General features: G+C 37.9%; 1 protein-coding gene across 2 annotated transcripts in view; it reads right to left on the bottom strand.

Moving 5' to 3' along the window:
- Positions 1-1,817: 1,817 nt before the first annotated feature.
- The window catches only part of ARB2A (ARB2 cotranscriptional regulator A), a gene marked incomplete at both ends in the record, with an annotated part of 387,052 nt that continues 370,620 nt past the window's right edge, over positions 1,818-18,249 (bottom strand). For both annotated transcript variants that reach the window (XM_079701776.1, XM_079701777.1), the window contains one exon: positions 1,818-1,960. In XM_079701776.1, coding sequence (XP_079557902.1) covers positions 1,818-1,960 — 143 coding nt within the window. The remainder of the gene's footprint in view (positions 1,961-18,249) is intronic.

The following is an 18,249-nucleotide window of genomic DNA, read 5'->3' as shown; positions in this document are numbered from 1 at the left end:
GACATTGCTGGGGTTACACATTTTAAGCCACCCAAGGAATTGGATAAAATGACATTTTGCTTTTTCCTCCTCTGTTGTTTCTGCTAAAATAACATCGAAAGATATGCATATAAGATTACTGAAAGAAAGATCACCTTAATTTACCATCATTAAAATTATGAGAACTAATTAATGCACTTGTGTACCAAACACAGATACTACCAGTTTTAAAACTTGCTGAAATCGGTTCTTAGTATAAAAACATTTTATCCATGAGGTGGTTATTTTAAGTTATTTTTCTGAGGAGTCAAACAGTTCTAAGTTATTTTGGGTACATTTTATCGTGTCCTCAAATAAGGCAGGCATATTGTTGCGTATACTTTAAAAAAGGATGAAAAAAATACTAAATTCAGATCTTCAGATCCTCACTTATTAGAAGCAGAATCTTCACTAGGTAATTAAATTCTACAAGTAATTTAAAAAGTAATAATGTTAAGATTTAACATGTGAATTTAAAAGTCAGCAAAATCTTAACTTATTTTACCTCATATTTCACAGAGTTGGCCAGATCCTAGCTGGGTTAAAATACTTAATTGTTGAAACTGTAAGGCAAAACCTTACAGAGGAGGTGGACTCCTACGAATTATACCATTGGATTGAGAGGAGAAAAGTCTTTCACACCAGGTCTTTCCCTTTCTGTTGAAGCAGAAAACTAAAAGAATCATTTTAGCCCCACTAAGCCTTTCAGAAGGAAAAGGTTCAAGCGCACAGATTCCTTTTCCTTACGACGATAAAAAATACTTTCCCTAAAAAGGTCTAACTCTATGAAAGCTCAGAATAGACCACTCTACTTAGGATTAACAACAACAAACTTCCTCCACATTAAGATTTAAACAAAACTTAAGTATGCTATCTAAATTACAGTGCTACCCAACACACCTTATATATTTTAAAAAGTAAATTCTAATGATAAAGTTGGAAATTCCCTTGAAAATGAAACCTTTCCCACATGTACTTAAAAGATTTGCTCATCATTATGTTTTGGTTTAAACAATCTCTTCTGAAATTAGAGACTTGTGTAAAGTCTCGTATTCAATTGGCAAGGTTTTCAGCGATAACGTGGATTGGGTACTTTATAGATTTTTTTAATGCAGTTTTTCTTCTGGTCTCGAAATGAAAATAGATCGTTAGGGAGAGAACAATTTGCCCTCCCCAAACTACACAGTACATCACGGAATTCACGTTATGAATTTAAATTTGGCCTGGGAGGCGGGGGCCTTCCTTAAAAAAAAAAAAAAAAAGACATAGACGCCCTTAGGGAAAAAAACTGCTTAAAACGGGAGTTTTAAGTCTAGAATAAAAGTTTCCTTCGGTTCGGTTCGGGGGGGAACAAAAAATGGACATGAATCAGGGGGAAGGGGGGCCGGGGGAGAGGAGCGGAGCGGCGGCTACGTGGCTGCGGGCGGTAGGACCGCGCAGACGCCCCTCGCCCCGCAGCACCGGCGCGGGCTCCATCGGGGCAATTAGAGGCGCGCCGGCCGCGCCGGGCAGGGCGCTGTCGGCCTTAATCTGCGCGCTGACGGGCAGCGCGAAGCCCGAGCACAGCCCGCAGGAAGCACGACCAGTGAACCCATATTGCTTTGACAGTTGCACTCATCTAGAAATAATGCAAAACGCTATTTAGATGTATATATCACGACCCTGTGCTCTAGGAAGAAAACAATCTAATGAGGGGCTGGGAGTCTGCTCGCCGACAACAGGCGGTGGGGAGACGTGTGGATGCATATGCTCGAGTGTGCTTCCTCGGCTTCCCCTCCCCCGTCTCGCTCGCTCTCCTCTTACAGCTCTTCGTGCTTTATTCGGTGGGAGCGCCGCGTCAGAGTCGGCTTCAGGGAACTGGTCTTTGCCTCAGAGGCTTCGGTAAAGAACTTGAAAATAGACGGGAAGCTCTTCCAGGAAGTTAGCTCGTGACGGTCGGTGCCTGCAAAATGCACAGATTCAGTTACGAGGTGGCCTCTCGTGCTGCCGGCGCAGGTGGGACAGGACAGCCGAGCTCTGCCGAGGCCCAGGCCGCCGGTTCTCTGTCCTCGAGCCCGCGCCCTCTGCGCCGCGCCCCGCCCCGCCCCGCCCTCGGAGCCCAGCCCCCACCCCTCCAGGGCGCGCGACCCCTAGGGACCACACCTGTACCTGAGGGTTCACGTGGCCCCCAGGGTTTGGAGGGAGGCTGCGGCCCACCGACTCCGCGTCTCCGCTGGCGGCGCTCGGGGTGGCGATCCCGGAACTCCGCCGCCTCCGGCCTGAGCCCCTAGCACGTCCCCGACGCGCGGCCGCGGCCGGTCCTTCCCCGCGGTCGCCCGAGGCGCGGCCGGCGGCCCCCGGGGCCCCAGCCCCTCCGGGCCAATCGAGGCGCTGGGCGGGAAGGGCCACTCCCTCTCCCGCCTCGAAACCACCCACTTCCCCAGGCTGGGCGCGCGCGGGGATTGGTTTCCCCTGCGCTCGGAATCCGGCTTTTGCACCCTCCGCAGAGCACCCACGTTTCTTTGCTTCCCAAGAGAAAGAAACAAGTTGGATTTTAGTGTCCTAGCAGCCTACATTTTTTTTTTTAAACGGGTTTTAGGGGACAGTCTTAGAAAAGCTAAAAAAAAAAAAAAAAAGAATGCTTCATGACTACTGAAAGAGCATCTAGGCCTCCTATTTTGTCAGGAGGAATTCAACTCACAAAATGCAGGTTGTCAATTTATGGAGTTATTTTATTTTACTACAGCTTCTTTCTGTGGCTTCAATTTAACACTAATGTACAGATTTTTCAAATAAAATCTTTCTTCAGTTTTAAGACAGGTAAAAAATAACACTGATGTAGACGTAAGAACAGATGAGGACATGAATCTGTTTTTGACTCCCTGTGAGAGCTTATATCATTTAACTAATAGTTTTATAACGGAACACTTTTTAAATTAAAAAATAAAAATAATAATAACAAAGACTCTCCCGTAGAAATAATGAGTGAATAGATTTTAAACGGTTTAAATCTCTTCCTAGATCACTCAATTATGCAGAGAGACACTGTCTGGAAGTCTCTGGATTCGGGGCCTCTGTCTGATACTTTAACATTGTTAATGATAATTCTTTAGTCTGTAATAGTAGGTCATTGCTATGGTTACTCTACAATGGTGCAACACTTTGCTTTCCCCTTCAGCTATTCGCTGAGACCTGGTAACCACATTTGTTGCCTAGCAACAGTTTTGTGACAGTATCACAATCTGGGAGTTACAACAATAAGGATGCTATGGCTGCCTCGACCAGAGAGCAGAAAGCTATAGTCTGTGCATGTGACTTAGCTGTGGGAGCTGGCCTTACTAGAGAACCCCTCTTTTAACAGGTGCCCTCAGAAGGATGCTCTCTATCCTCCTCTCCTCTGCAGACTGGCCTAATGAACCTGCATTTGGAACAAGATCCAGTACTGAAGTCATATCCTTGAGTTACATCCCCCAACACTACTGTGTTCAGACTAAAACATGAGGTCCTTTTTCTATTTGCTTACTCAGTTTGGGCAAAATTCAATGTTAGTCAGTGGAAGAAAGAGATGAGTGCAGGTTTATCCTGGCAAATCCTAAAGTGCCTGACTGGATTTTGACAAGTCAATAGAATTCTCGGGAAAAAATTATACAAATGCCTGCCTTTATCAATAGATGTGTAAAAATTCAAGTTCTTTAAAATATATGTAATATCCAGATATTTATTGTTAGTATATAATTTTCACTGACGTATTCAGATAACAATCTTAAAGACTTCCTTTGAATTTGGAGGCATCTGTATTCTCCAAACACAAAAGAAGTTTGTGAGCAGTTCTAGATAAGCTCAGACATACCTACTTTAAATAATATTGTGTGGGTATATTTAGAAGGGAGCCCAGTTTCTGGATAGGTTTATGAAATGCCCATCCCTGTTTTCTATAGTGCTTGTAACTCCAGTTTCATTTCAATAATAATTACTAATAGCACTTATAATGAAAAAATATTTTAAAGTCAATGTTATTGACTCTTCTCAGATGCATACTACATGGAAACACCCATCCCCAAACACAATAGGAAAAAAAAAAGGTGTTAATCGTCTCTTTTCCTTCTCATTTCCCAGGCTTCCAGGCTCATTTGGCATTTCCTCCATAGTGATCACACTTACACTTCCTAGTATTACCAAGGCTATGATCAATTTCTAAGCTTTCTCAGGGAGCTCTTCTCATAATTCCTCCCACCCCCTGAAAACCAATTCAATGTATGAATCTAGAGGGACCTAAGGAGTCAATGTTCTGAAGCAATTTTAACTCCTTTATTTTTTTCTTTCCTGGTGACAATCTTTCTGAAGGATGGACAAATTTCCCAGGTGATAAAATCACTACAAAGGCTTTTTAGTTTTAGCTTATGATGACTCTCTGCTTGATTAGTCCTGGGCTGAAAAGACCAAAGTCCCTGAGATAACTGAGGACTTGCACTGGCTCTCAATATTTACCCTTGCAATTTAAGAGTATAAATAATGAGAGTGTGTGCTCTGTCAGAGGAAGGGAAATTGCTAGGAGTAAATTAATAAGCAAGGTGGGTTAGAAACTGAATTATAGAGAATGGAATGGGAGAGGGAGAATCCTCCCTAAACTAAGGAGTGGTAACATAAATATCTTATACAAAAATGGCTTTCTTTTCTAAATTACTGAAAGTAGATTTTTAATAATTTTAAAACAGCATTTGGAAGGTAGTTGCATGTCCATCTGGGGCTGCGTATACACATTTCAAGAACATGTTTGGAGACCATTTTTGAAAACTCGGGGCCAAAGTTCAATGAAAATATTCACAAATTAATATGACTATCCGCCCATAGCAATGATAAGAGAATGGAAACGTTTGACAGCAGCTTTCGAATACTTGAAAGATATACAACTTTAGGGGAATTTCTTCCATCAGGATGGAAACATTAGGCCATTACATTATCTATTCATAAAAGGATATAAGAGGGGAAAGTTTAGGCTAACTAAAAAAGCAGCCATTTATTAATAACCTGCAATTATGTGTAGGTAACATGGAAACTAGTCCATTTAGCACTAACTATGTTTTTGTATTTGAAGGAGATAAACATGGTTTTATAGTCAGGACCTGGTCTTTCCTCTGCCACAACTTTACCCTTATCAAAAGCTCCTCTTCTTAGGGACTGTGATCTTTTTTTCTACTTTTCAAACCCCCATTTCCCTAATCTAAGTTGTTTCCACAATGTAGGAAATAAAGGGTTTTCCCAGGTTAATTATCTGCCATGTTCTCAGGGAATGATTTTTGTATCGTCTTGGATTGGCAGGCTTGTTCTTACTGGATAATTCACCTTTGGGGCAAAATAAATGTGCACGATCTCAGTTCTTTATTACAAAAAATTGCCTTTGCTCAGTCATAATCAGTGGTTCTTAATGGGCATGGTAGTGGCCTCTGGAGCATTTTGGAAATTTGTAGGAAAGTTTCTGGAGGTCGGGACAATTGGGAGGAGCTATTGGCATTTAGTGGGAGAAGGCCAGGGAGGTGGACATCCTTCAATTTGCAGGGCATTACAGCACATGAAGAACTGTTCTGCATTACACATGGTTTTCAAATGTTTCACCAGCTACTCATGTAGTTGAAAAACCTGTTTATGATTATATGGGCTTAGAATTTAGATCTGTTTAACAAATAATCTCACAGTACTTTTGGCATGATTTTAATACACACGGAATTTTCCAGGAATCCAGCTACCATGTAAACTGAAGGAATTTTGTACTTTATGTTGTTCAGAATATTACCAAGAATGGACTGCCATATGAGAAAATCTCATCACTGATGGCCTCGTTGCCCACAGTACTTGAGCCACCAATAAGCACACCTGCACCAGCCTGCATTTGTAGATGTGGAATTCCTGGTGATTCTATACACAGGACCCATGCAGATTTTCCTGAGCACTTTAAATATTGATATATATATTACCCTTATTATGAGTTATTTTTCTTTTATTTCCTTCATATGTTAACTAGAGGAATACAATAATTTAGCAATCTTATAAGTAGGTGAATTATGTTATCTCTAGAATTTATTTCAGGATAGTAAAAGCATGGTGTAATATTTATTTATTTTTTATTAAAAAATTTTTATTTATTTATTTGGCTGTGCCGAGTCTTAGTTGCGGCATGTGGGATCTAGTTCCCTGACCAGGGATCGAACTAGGACCCCCTGCATTGGGAACACGGAGTCTTAGCCACTGGACCACCAGGGAAGTCCAATATTTATTAAAATAGCATGTTTTTAGATGATAAGGGTTAGCTTAAATAAAAATGAATAGTTAATTCTTTTTTATTACATTAGAGATTAATTTATCTATAATCTGAACCCTACTTATAGCTAGCTCTTTTATCCTTATACAGAGTAGAAATGCCTTTTACTTCTCTTAATTAATGTTTCTTCCACAAATTTCTGGAAGAATAATGGACCCAACTTCCCTTCTGACTACAGTCATATTAAACAGATCACATCAACAATAAATGTCACTACTATAAAAACTATTTAATTTATAAGGAAATTCTGTTTCATAGATTAAAAATAATTGTAGTTGGAGAAGATCTTGGCATTTCTGTCAACGATGTTATTCACTGTGAAATAACCAAAAGGTAGTGGACAGGGGATCTTCCAATTAAAATACTACACTGAATATTTATTCTTTATCTATCAATTGTTTTTAAAAATGAACTACAGCAAATTTCAAAGAGGTAGTGATAGCACAAATGTTCAAAAAGATTAGAAACTTTAAGTATAAAGGATGAAACTATAAATCATATGAGGAAGATCAAATTGCTAAAATGTGTCATATGTTTTCCCAAAAGACTATATATTTAAGAAAAAGTGTCTTGTAATGGAACTGAGAAAGAAGGAGGCTACATTTATGTAACAGCATTTACAAATTAAACAAAAAATGGTTGGAAATAGCACTGACAGCAGAATGCTCAAAGAATAGGATAAGAGAGAAGAAAACATTGCTATATCTTCTGTCTTGTCTATTCCCCTTACTTCTTCCTGTGATGACTTTAATCCAAGTGTTTCTTACAAGTCTGCCTTGTCCACACTCCTCTTCACTTGATCTTAGTGCTTGGAATTTTTTTTTTTTTTTTTTTTTTGGCAAAAACTATGCCAAAATATGCTACTGAGTTAGCAGCCAAAACCCTGATGTTTACTTTGGTAGATGTAGACTACTCTGAAGCTGTACCTCATTTTCTACAGTAGATGTCTTAAAAAGTTATACGTAAATATAATTTCTGTAAATAGAATATTTTTAAAGGAAGAAGTGGGTTATCTACTTCTTTAAAGAATCTTTTAATAAAGTGAAGAATTCTCTGGGAAAGCAAATAATCATTCTTCAAATGATATTACACATACACAATCAGATTTTCCAGAGGTAAGGCTTACTACTATAATATGATGGACAGTCTGAGTAAGGGCTCACTGAAAAGATAATTTGGAAGCATTTCTTGGTCAGCCACTCACTATTCTAATGATTGCTGGTCACCTTATTTTACATGGTCCTAGGCCAAAAGGTCATGGAATAATTTCAACAATCTATGCATAATTTACATGTTAGGGTCTGGTTTAGAATAGGGGATATAACTGTTCACAAAGTCACCTTTGAATATGAAATATCATTTTAAAATCTTTATTTCAGGGGGAAAAACTAGTATGGGCCCCCAGCCTCTCACTGACACCCCCCTTCCCTGGAAAAGAATTTGTCTTTAAAGAAAAAGGTAATGAGTAAATTTTATACGTTTCCTATGATAAACGGGGAAAGAAAAAGACCTAGAAAGATATGAAACACATTAACAGGATAACATATCTATGATACTTTCAAACTGACAAGGCTTGATTTTAAAAATTGATCTTTAACAAGAAAAAGAAATATGGGCAATTAGGAAGTAATGAAGACCCTGTCAATATAGCTATGTTGAGAATAACAGGTAAGGGAATTCTTGAGAAAATCTAATATATAAAAATCAGGAGGTCTGTAATATGCATTATTGAGTCCCAGTGGGATTAACTAATGAACTTATGAGCTCACCAGCAGTTATTTTTAGAAAGATATAAAGAATTAGAGAAATACTAGAGCACAGAAAAATAATGTGCCTTCTAAAAAGAAAGAAAATATATATTACTACTAAAATTCATTTAAAAATGAATTCTAGAGCTTCTAAGAAGAACACCATTAAAAAAGAATACATTTACCAATACTTGAACAGAGAAGGGGTCCTAATGGAGACTCTCCTAGTTAGAAGGCACGAGTGTGAGTGAGACTCCGTCACACGGCGGGAGGTGAGGATGGGGGTTTCGGGGGCGGGGAGGATAGTAAACGAAGTGGGTTGTTCGCTGAGGGAGACTCCAGGAGCAGCTCAGTAAACGTGCTGCCTGGCCTGGTTAAACCACCTGTGTAAGATACAAGCAAGTCTCTTTCCATTGCTAACACTGCTGCAAATCTGTAAAGCCGAGATTGTGTTGAGACCCTAAAGGCAAGTCGTCGAGCTTGACCAGAGATAGGAGGCTGAAACAAAGACATAAAAGCAGTGGTAGAAACTTCTGCATCACGGGCAGTTTCTGGGAAAGCCTGTCTTTTCCTCCAGCTTCTTTTCTGTATCTCTCATCTATGAAAGGGGAGTGGGGCGGTTTTGGGCACTGGGCAGCTTAAGACTCAAGGAGACAACTTTGGGAAGTAAACTTATTCTTAGGCAGAGTAGAGAGCCTGCAGTAGCTGTGGGTCTCTGACACTGAACCCGGCAGACCTCTCTAATAAACTTCTCCTAACCAATAAAAAATGGACACATTGTAATTGCTTGAATTGCCTTTCAAACCCAGAGAGCTGGCAGCAGAAGTGTTTTCTTTGGTTTTAATTCTTGTCTCACATACTTCTCTTAGTGTTGTCACAAAGCCTGGCCTCCAGGGATACTGTTTCCCTTTAAAATTTGAGCCCAGGTGCGGGCAAAAGTTCTCTTTTTCGTTTCCCTTCATCATTTTCAAAAGTAACTTTGACAAAGGATGGTAAGAGCACAGGGCTCTACACAAGGAATGCAAAGAATCATAAAATAGTTATTTCCATAAGTAAAGGTTTCTGATCCCATTATTCCCAACACAATCAGTGAAGAGCTTTACTGGGCCCCATTCTAAAATAACACTGTCCGAGAGGGCTGGTGCAGCTTTCTAGATAGTTTGTCACGCTTCCCTTTTCTTCCAGATTCTCTGTGTTCCTAGCTAGGTACCTATGGCTTATGGCTGCCATAAGCTTATGACTTCGTGTGTGTGTGTGTGTAAGAGAGAGGTGGGGAGGAAGGGAGAGAGAGAATGAGAAAGACAGAGAGAGGGAGGGGTGAGATAGAATGGAATGCAAAATACTTTCCTTATTTCAAAACAAAACAAAATCATTTGCTACTTCAAATATCTGAATCGTCTGTGGTCCTCCTCGCTCAATTGTGGATTCTATTCTAAAGGAAATATTTTGTGGGCAGTTTTTCCAGAGGTCCTGTGAGTGATTAATATATACATTCATACATGTATTTATTGTATGCCAGGCACTATTTCTTTGGGCTGGGGATATGGTGGTGAGCAAGATATATAAAAACGCTGCTCCTTGTAGCATATGTGCTAGTGGGGATGACAGGCAACAAACAGGTAAACCGATGAACATGATGATTTCAGAGAGTCAGAAGCACTGTGGAAAAAACACAGTAGAGGGATGTGAAGAGAATGAAGAGGAGAAGAGATGGTCGTCAATTTAGACTGGGTGGACGCTTCTGACCTGAGACCAGAGTGGAAAGAGGGAGCCAGGTGAAGGTCTGGAGAGGGTGCTGCAGGCAGAGTTCTGGAAGAACAAGGAGAGGGAGGGGGTCTGAGGAGCAAAGAGCTGGTCATAGTCAAGGAACAGGAAAGCACCTGGAGCATGGAGGGTGAGGGGGAAAGTGGGAGATGGTTCAGAGAGGTGGGCAGCCTCCCAGCCATGTGAGGTCTCTCAGGGCACAGTGAAAGGTTTTAATTTTATTCCAAGCACAATGGAAGAGCTGTCTGCAGAGTTTCAGTGAAGAAGGAATATAATCTGACTTGCATTTAAAGAGTACACTGGTTGGTAAATGGTGAATGGATTATGGGGAGTTGGAATGATGGATTTAACCCTCCCTGATTGCATTTATCAACTCCTCCCACCTCTAGATCATTCTCTGGGGCTCATTCTTCTCCTGCACACTTCAGAGTATAAAACCCACCTACTTCTGGTTCACATAAAGTGAGTAATAGTAGTAGGCAATAGCGATATGCAGTAAGAAAGACAGCCTAATAAAATAATATTTCAAAGTAGTAAATTAAAAAATGGACTTGAACTAGAAGCAGGATTTTCCTAATAATTCTGCTCTTGTTATATATGCTGAAACCTCTGGGTTCTCGCCCTTAGGACGGGTGTGTGTGATGGGAAGGTACTAGGATGGGAACTGTGCTGTCACAGCGTTCCATTTCTGCAAGCCGTCCAGAGGTAACTGGTGGACTTACTCTCTAGGCAGGCCTTTCCACTGTCTTCATTTCTATAAATAGACAAACTATTCTCTTTGCTTCTCCAGCTCAAAGCCTCTCAGTCATCCTTGACTTTTGTTTTCGCTTGTTTGCCGACTCCTGATCCAATCAGTTACCAAATCCCGACAACTGCACCTCAGCAAAGGTTTTCCAGTCTCTTTTTTGCTTTCCATTCCCCTGTCACCACTCTAGATTTAATGACCTACCATTTAGAATCCAGAAACTTCCTGCTAACTTGTTTCATTGCCTTCAACCTCTTCTCTTCTATCTCGTACTCTGCCACCAGAAAAAAATCCTAAGTATCATTTGCGTCATAGACCTCTTTCTCTGCTCAAACATATCCAATGGTCTCCATAATCTTTCAAATTAAGTAGAAATTCCTCCATGTGGTTTAAAGCCCTCCATTCCCTGGATCTAGCCTTCTTTTCTGGGTTTAATCCCTCAACTGTTCTTCTATAAGTATCCCCTATTCTCCCAGGCCCAGGTCAATTGACAATTTTTAAACCTTTCCAAAATCTCAGGGTCTGGGCATCTGTGACTCTGGTGATTCTGAAGTCCAGTCAGAGAAGAGATTGATTACCACTGTAAAGTTTTTGAAGGCAGAGGTCAAACTTTACTAATCTTCAACACAGATGGATAAATGTACCCTATGTTGAAGTGCATGCTAGCTTTGAGAGTTAAGAAATAAATTCCTCTAAAATGGGAATATAATAACAGTTGGATTCTCTATAACTGAAACTGAAGGAAGTAGAGTGTTTTTCTTGCTCTCTCCAACGAACTGATGAGGTAGATGCAGGTGATCCACAGTCCATTAGCAACTAGGTGATAAGCACTGACAAATACTCAAAGTATCTTCCAGATATGTTTAGCTAAAATGCTGTGCTTATCTAGTAAATACAATTTAGTAGCATCAAGATGTTTAGGAGAGTGTCAGAACTGAGAACTCTCAGACAGTCAAACTTTAACTGCTCAAGAGCTTGTATTCCCAAAATGCAGTTCAGATACTTGGTTCAAATTTAGATGCAAATAGAAACATATCAAATATAAGATAGCAAAGACATGGAAAGGACCCGAGATAAAATTTCATCTAATGGTTTCATTTCACAAGTGAGAAATCTGAAGTCCAGAGCGGCTGTGATAGGCCACAGCTACACAGACATTTTGCTGAAATATAATTAATATTTATAAATTGGTTAATAAGCATTATAATACTAAAAATTTTCAGAAGATATATGTCTAATTGCTTTAAGATTCAGTTCAGGGACTTCCCTGGTGGCGCAGTGGTTAAGAATCCACCTGCCAATGCAGGGGACACGAGTTCAGGCCCTGGTCCGGGAAGACCCCACGTGCCGCGGAGCAACTAAGGCTGTGCGCCTAGAGCCCGTGCTCCGCAACAAGAGAAGCCACTGCAATGAGAAGCCTGCGTGCCACAACGAAGAGTAGCCCCTGCTCGCTGCAACTAGAGAAAGCCCGCGTGCAGCAACAAAGACCCAACGCAGCCAAAAAACAACAACAACAAAAAAGATCCAGTTCAGTATTTACTTCCTCTAATAAGCTTTCTTTGATTAACTTTACCCCATATCAACTACTTCCTTTCTTCATATTTCAGTATTTTGTATATAGTGTATACTATATTATCATATACTTGCTTTGCTTAACTAGTCATTTCATGTATGAAAGATACCTTGTCTTATCTCCAAATCTTTTGGGGGTAATGCCTCAAAACTTTTTATTCCAGAAGTCATAGCTGAGGCTTAACAGATGTTTGTTGTATAAAAAACTGTCCAGAACAGAATTCACCAGAAAACTGATGCTTATTGAATGCTATTAAGATATAATAAAACATAGATTCATAGACGTTTTCTATGGTTTTTGCACTATTTTGATGATGGTTCCCATTTTGAAATAAAGGAAATGGAAGCATACAGAAGATCACAGCAGTAAGAACTTGTGAATTTACAAAGCAAAGTGCTACTGGTGTTCTGAATACACAGGTGAATCATATGAACCTCTGTATCCACAGCATCATTTTATATTGCTTTGTCAGACTTTCAAAAGCACAGACCTTTGCTGTGCAGCCAATAGAAGGAGGAAGTGGAGGAAGGACAAGGTGGTAAAGCAGCCATTATAGATTGCCCCAATCACTTAATGATTTGGAATCATACTAAAGCCTCTATAGGCCAATTCAGGGAGAACTGATATATTTACAATGCTCAATCTTGTAATCAATGAATGTGATATATCTTACCATTTATTTAGATCATCTTTAATATCTCAATGAAGTTTTACCACTTTCTCCATAGAGGATTTGCACTTCATTTTCTGGATTCATTCATTTATAATTACATTTTTTATTTTGAGATAATTTTAAATTCATATGCAGTTGTAAGAAATAACACAAATGGATTCTGTGTCCCTTTTATGATTCTCCTCAACAGGAACACCTTGTAAAACCATAGTACAATGACAACCAGGATATTAACATGCTACAGTTAAGGTACAGAACATTTCCATCACCACAAAGATCACTCATGTTTCCCTTCCAGCCCCTCCTTAGCTCCTGGCAACCACTAATCTGTTCTTCATTTCTATAACTTGGTCATTTGAAGAATGTTATATAAATGGAATCATACAGTATATAATCTCATGGGATTGGCTTTTTTTCATTCAGCTTAATTCTCTGGAGATATATCCAGGTTTCTGTGTGAATCAATATTTTGTTCCCTTTTATTGCTGAGTAGTGTTCCATGATATGGATGTACCACAGTTTAATCATTCCCTTCTCAAAGGATATCTGGGCTGTTTTCAGTTTCTTGGCTATTATAAATAAAGCTGCTCTAAACATTCATGTACAAATTTTTGTGTGAAATAATCTTCATTTTTCTGCAACTGTCTAGAAGACTCACAGGGTGAAATATTTCAGTATTGCTCAAGGAATTAAATTTTCCTCTCTGGAATTAAACTTACTTATGGGTTTGTAAATAGTTGCAGTCCTGGGGTATGAGATATTGCAATGGATGCAAAGTTATTTTACAAATAACTTTAAAGTGTTACAAAACTTGGCAAGTACATATTATTCCCACGTCTTTGCTTTGTATACTGGTTCTAAGCAACATTTTAAAGTTAATTATAGGGCCATAAAGGTCTCTTTTTTTCCCCAAGCATTTTAAAATCATTGTCAGAATTATTACTTGGATCTTGTTAAAGTAGCAATGGATGGGAATTACATCCCAAAGAATCTCAACTATATCCTTTGGGCATTACTGAAAGTGAATGGCATCTATTATTTTATTTCTATTCCAGAGAGAAAATTTAAAAAGTCACACTGATGGGAAAGCCTGTGAATCCACTTATAAGGTTAACTAAGGTGGAGGATTAATCTGCACAGTGAAAAAGGAAGATGTTGGTTACTGAAAATAAGATGCCTTCAATTAGTCAGATTTCAATGTTTGGGGGGGCAACAATTTATATCTATTAGCAGAATCATAAATTGTCAAAAACTTTCCTACAAAAAGGCAAACGAAGGAAGACCTATATTATCAAGACAAAAGTACTTTAGGAATCCTAATAATAAAGAATGCTATAACCTATTTACTAGAAAAAATATATTTACAAAATGTAAAAAAAATGGGGCTAAAAATTATATCTCTAATAGTGAAAACTTCAATAATATCATATTAAGTAAAAATATAGTAGTAGAGTTACATTTGCTTGTTTAATAGTTATTTATTCATATCATTCATTGAAAAAAGCATTTAAGATGACATATATACCTTATAGTAGGATAAAAGAGAAATAAGAGTAAAAGGAGTAGAGAAATAGCATAAAGGCAGGGATAGGGTAAGATTAATACATAAGGACAATGAATACAAAAACCTGTACAACTGCCAGATGATGGCCGAAAATTTGACTGAGCTTTCTATTGACAAACACAAAGAGGCCAACACAGTTGATTATGATTCACTGCATCTAGGTGGTAAAAGCAAACCGGTTGTGGAAAACAGTTGTTTTTAAAAATTGTGTCCTTAATGCAGACTTATGACACATTACTAAAGAGCAACTTGGGAGAAGTAACTAAGAGGACATCAATATAATATGTTTCAGGTGACCTGATAGTCTGTGATATGCTGGCTTGCTCAAGAGATAAAATTAAGCACATCTAAAGGAATGGATGGTCTGTATCTCCTTTAGACAATCATATTTTTAAAAAGACAGTTGTACTATTGTATTATTTAGATAATTTATCTATCTACCTATTTATCTATCTATCTATCTATCTCATCTATCTATCCCACAACTATAGACTGAACCTTTTAAAATATTCAGGAAAGTTCATAATTACCTCCTGTTGATCAAAGGAGAATGAGATTGGAACATATGAATGGTCCAACAAAAAAATTGCCCAAACTGGAAAGCACTTTTCTTCCTGACTGGTAACCAGTATACGGTGAGCAAGAAAGAATACAAACATTAAATGCATTTTTCTATTTAATTTTTGGAGGCTTTCCTTTCTTCTCTTCATTCCCTCATTAATTTCATCTTTTAAAGCCAGATGAAAACCTGTTGTAAGAGCCAAGTTTCCTTGCTTTGTTTTTAAAGGTGGGCACTAGACACAGAAATTTTGCACAGTAGTCATGTCCCCAAATAAAATGATGACCCATGCCACAGTGATCTGATATGGAAGCAGTTAATGCAATACAGAAAATAACTATTAATGTCACAAGTTAGCATGATACTTCTACAAAATCTGCATATTCTTTCTTTATATCCATATCATTATCTTTTTTGCTAATACGGGCACCTTGAATGTGTCTTGAATGTGGGAAGATGAGTATTTGTTCTCAGCTGACTAAAGATACCAATCTTCCATAAGCCACGAATACAAACCTATTGGAGACTTCAAGGTCAATCCTTCTAACTTTAGATAGCCAATCAACAGGTCATTTCCTAAACATGAGGTTTCTGTGTAAGCACTCCAGATCAGTATTTTTAAAAAGAAGAACACTTATTTTTCCAACACAGCACAAGAAACTTGTTGTAGACTTTGACACAGAAAGCAACATTTTCACTTTTATATAACTCACATCTCTTCCTGACATGAAAGAACAGCCAAAAAGATAAGGGGCAGCATGGGTCTCTGTAAAATATGTGAATTGTAAAAATCTTGTTTCTTATCTTTAAAAGTGAAATAGAGAAAATGTTAAAAATCTTGGATGATGCAACCCCAAGACACTGAATGTAGCATCTAACATAATTTTTAGAGAACATGGTTTGAAATTTTGGTAACAATTTTGGCTTGAATTTTAAACTATTTTATATATGCAAGTCAAACATTACATTTACTTTATAACTGATGATATTGCACACTTATTTCGGAATTGCATTTGACCAAAATATAACAGTTCAAGACTTATGACCAGAGAGGAAATATCTAACTTATTCAGAAAAGTGAATCTCTTACAAACTAATAATAGAAGAAAGCAGTTCCAGAAAAAAGAATTTCATTAGAAAGTGAGTTTCAGTACTCATAACTCTGGACTTGAAGCTACTTTCTCATACCACATAGTTCAGAGCAGCCTCGTGGACAGCCATTCTAGTGCATAATTATATATTTAAAAAGACTATTATTGTACTTAAATTTTCTAATAAGACAAAGAAGATGTATCACTATGAAGTCTCAGTAACTCTTCAGTTTAAAAAATTACCTCTAAAAGAGACTGGAATAATCTCACAAGGCAAATTAAAAATTTCAGGTTAAAACTATGTTAGATTTTCACAAGTGGACAAATAAGAATCTCCACATCCTTTAATCTATATAGCCATAGTCACTCTTGTGTTATTCAATAACCTATCATGCCAAAAAAAGAAGAAAAGAAAAAAAGAAAAAAGGTAAAGAAAAGGAAGAAGTCCTGACTTTTTAAGGAGGTCTCTGGTGAAACGTTTTAAGTGCTGAAGTTTTAGGCCTCAGAGCAAGATTCTACAAATTTAACACCCCTGGAAATACTGACAGATACTTAATTACAGTGTTACATATGGTGGCAAAACATACACAATGTGAGTGGATATTTTTATGAACAATTATAATTTAAAACAACTTTGGAAATAAAATGCATTTGTAACTATGTCATTCTTAATAAAACTGTTGTTTAGTCAGTACTTTTTTTTTTTTGTGGTACGCGGGCCTCTCACTGTTGTGGCCTCTCCCGTTGCGGAGCACAGGCTCTGGACGCGCAGGCTCAGTGGCCATGGCTCACGGGCCCAGCCGCTCCGCGGCATGTGGGATCTTCCCGGACCGGGGCACAAACCCGTGTCCCCTGCATCGGCAGGCGGACTCTCAACCACTGCACCACCAGGGAAGCCCTAGTCAGTACTTTTTCTATATTTCTTCGTACCTAAGGGTCATCACACTTTTTGTAAGTAGATGCAAACATGAAGTTTTCTTTTGGCTAGTAGGTCAAGTTCCAAAACTTCTTTAAAAAAAAATCATAAAATTTAGTGATAAATCATGTATAGTGATGTGATTCTAATGTTTCAGATTGAGATATGGAAAAAACTGATTTGAATGTATTCTAAGAAAATAAACTCAGAAGTATTAAAAATAAAATTCATTTAAAAAATAACTTCAAATTTACAAGGAAGTTGCAAAAACAATGCAGTTAAATCCTGAATATCTTTTACGCAGATTACCAGTCTTTAAAAACATTTGTTATGTTTGTTTTATCATTTACTCTTTCACTTTGTGTACATAAACATATACGTATATACACATATTATTTTTTTCTGAACTATGTGAGTAGGTTACAAACATCACACCCTTTAGAATATATTTCCAAATTCTCTTATGTAACTACACTAATCAAATTCAGAAGATTTTACACTTTTAAGATACTTTTTACCTTACTATTTGTATGCCAATTTGGTCAGTTGTCCTTATGGCATTTTTACTTTCCAATACAAAATCTAATCCAGAGACTTCCCTGGAGGTCCAGTGGCTAAGACTACGTGCTTCCAATGCAGGGGGTGCAGGTTCAATCCCTGGTCGGGGAACTAAGATCCCACATGCCTAAGATTCCACATGCTGCATGGGGCAGCCAAAAAAATGACAATTAGAAAATAAAATTCAATCCAGGATCACGCAGCAAAAACTATTAAGATTTCATAATTATTTCTTTTTATTTTCATCCATTTTTGCAGACATTTAAAAGATAATTTTATTTAGTATCTTTTGTAAGGTAGTTTTATTTGGTTTCATCTTCAGGTTGAAACTTCAGAATGACAACACTAATTCTAACACTAAGTTCTATGACATTTTTAATGAACAATTTTAGTAACAACATAAGAAAATGATCAAAATATTCCTGTTTAAGCTTACATATTTATCAGTAAGTAACAAATATCTATTTGATTTTATTTTTAAAAGAAGTCTGCAATCTAGGAAAGAAGAAAATTCCTGGCTATCTCAATGTGTGCCTTCCTGCCACTTTCGCATTAGGCCTTGGAAGGTAATCTGAATTAAAATTAAAATCAGTCAATTTCTCAATTTGCTAGGAGATTTAGTAAAAGATTTGATGAAGAGGAGATTGAAATCAGTGACAAAAGTGAAGTTTCTAAAATATTTGAGGCTTATATTTAACTATGATAATTTTCTTCCATACCCATTAGAAAATGTAGAATTAACTGC

The sequence above is a fragment of the Hyperoodon ampullatus genome (assembly GCF_949752795.1).
Source record: "Hyperoodon ampullatus genome assembly, chromosome: 4".
NCBI lineage: Eukaryota > Metazoa > Chordata > Mammalia > Artiodactyla > Ziphiidae > Hyperoodon > Hyperoodon ampullatus.
The sequence above is the reverse complement of the archived record's forward strand: the minus strand, read 5'-3'. Positions and strand labels throughout refer to the sequence as shown.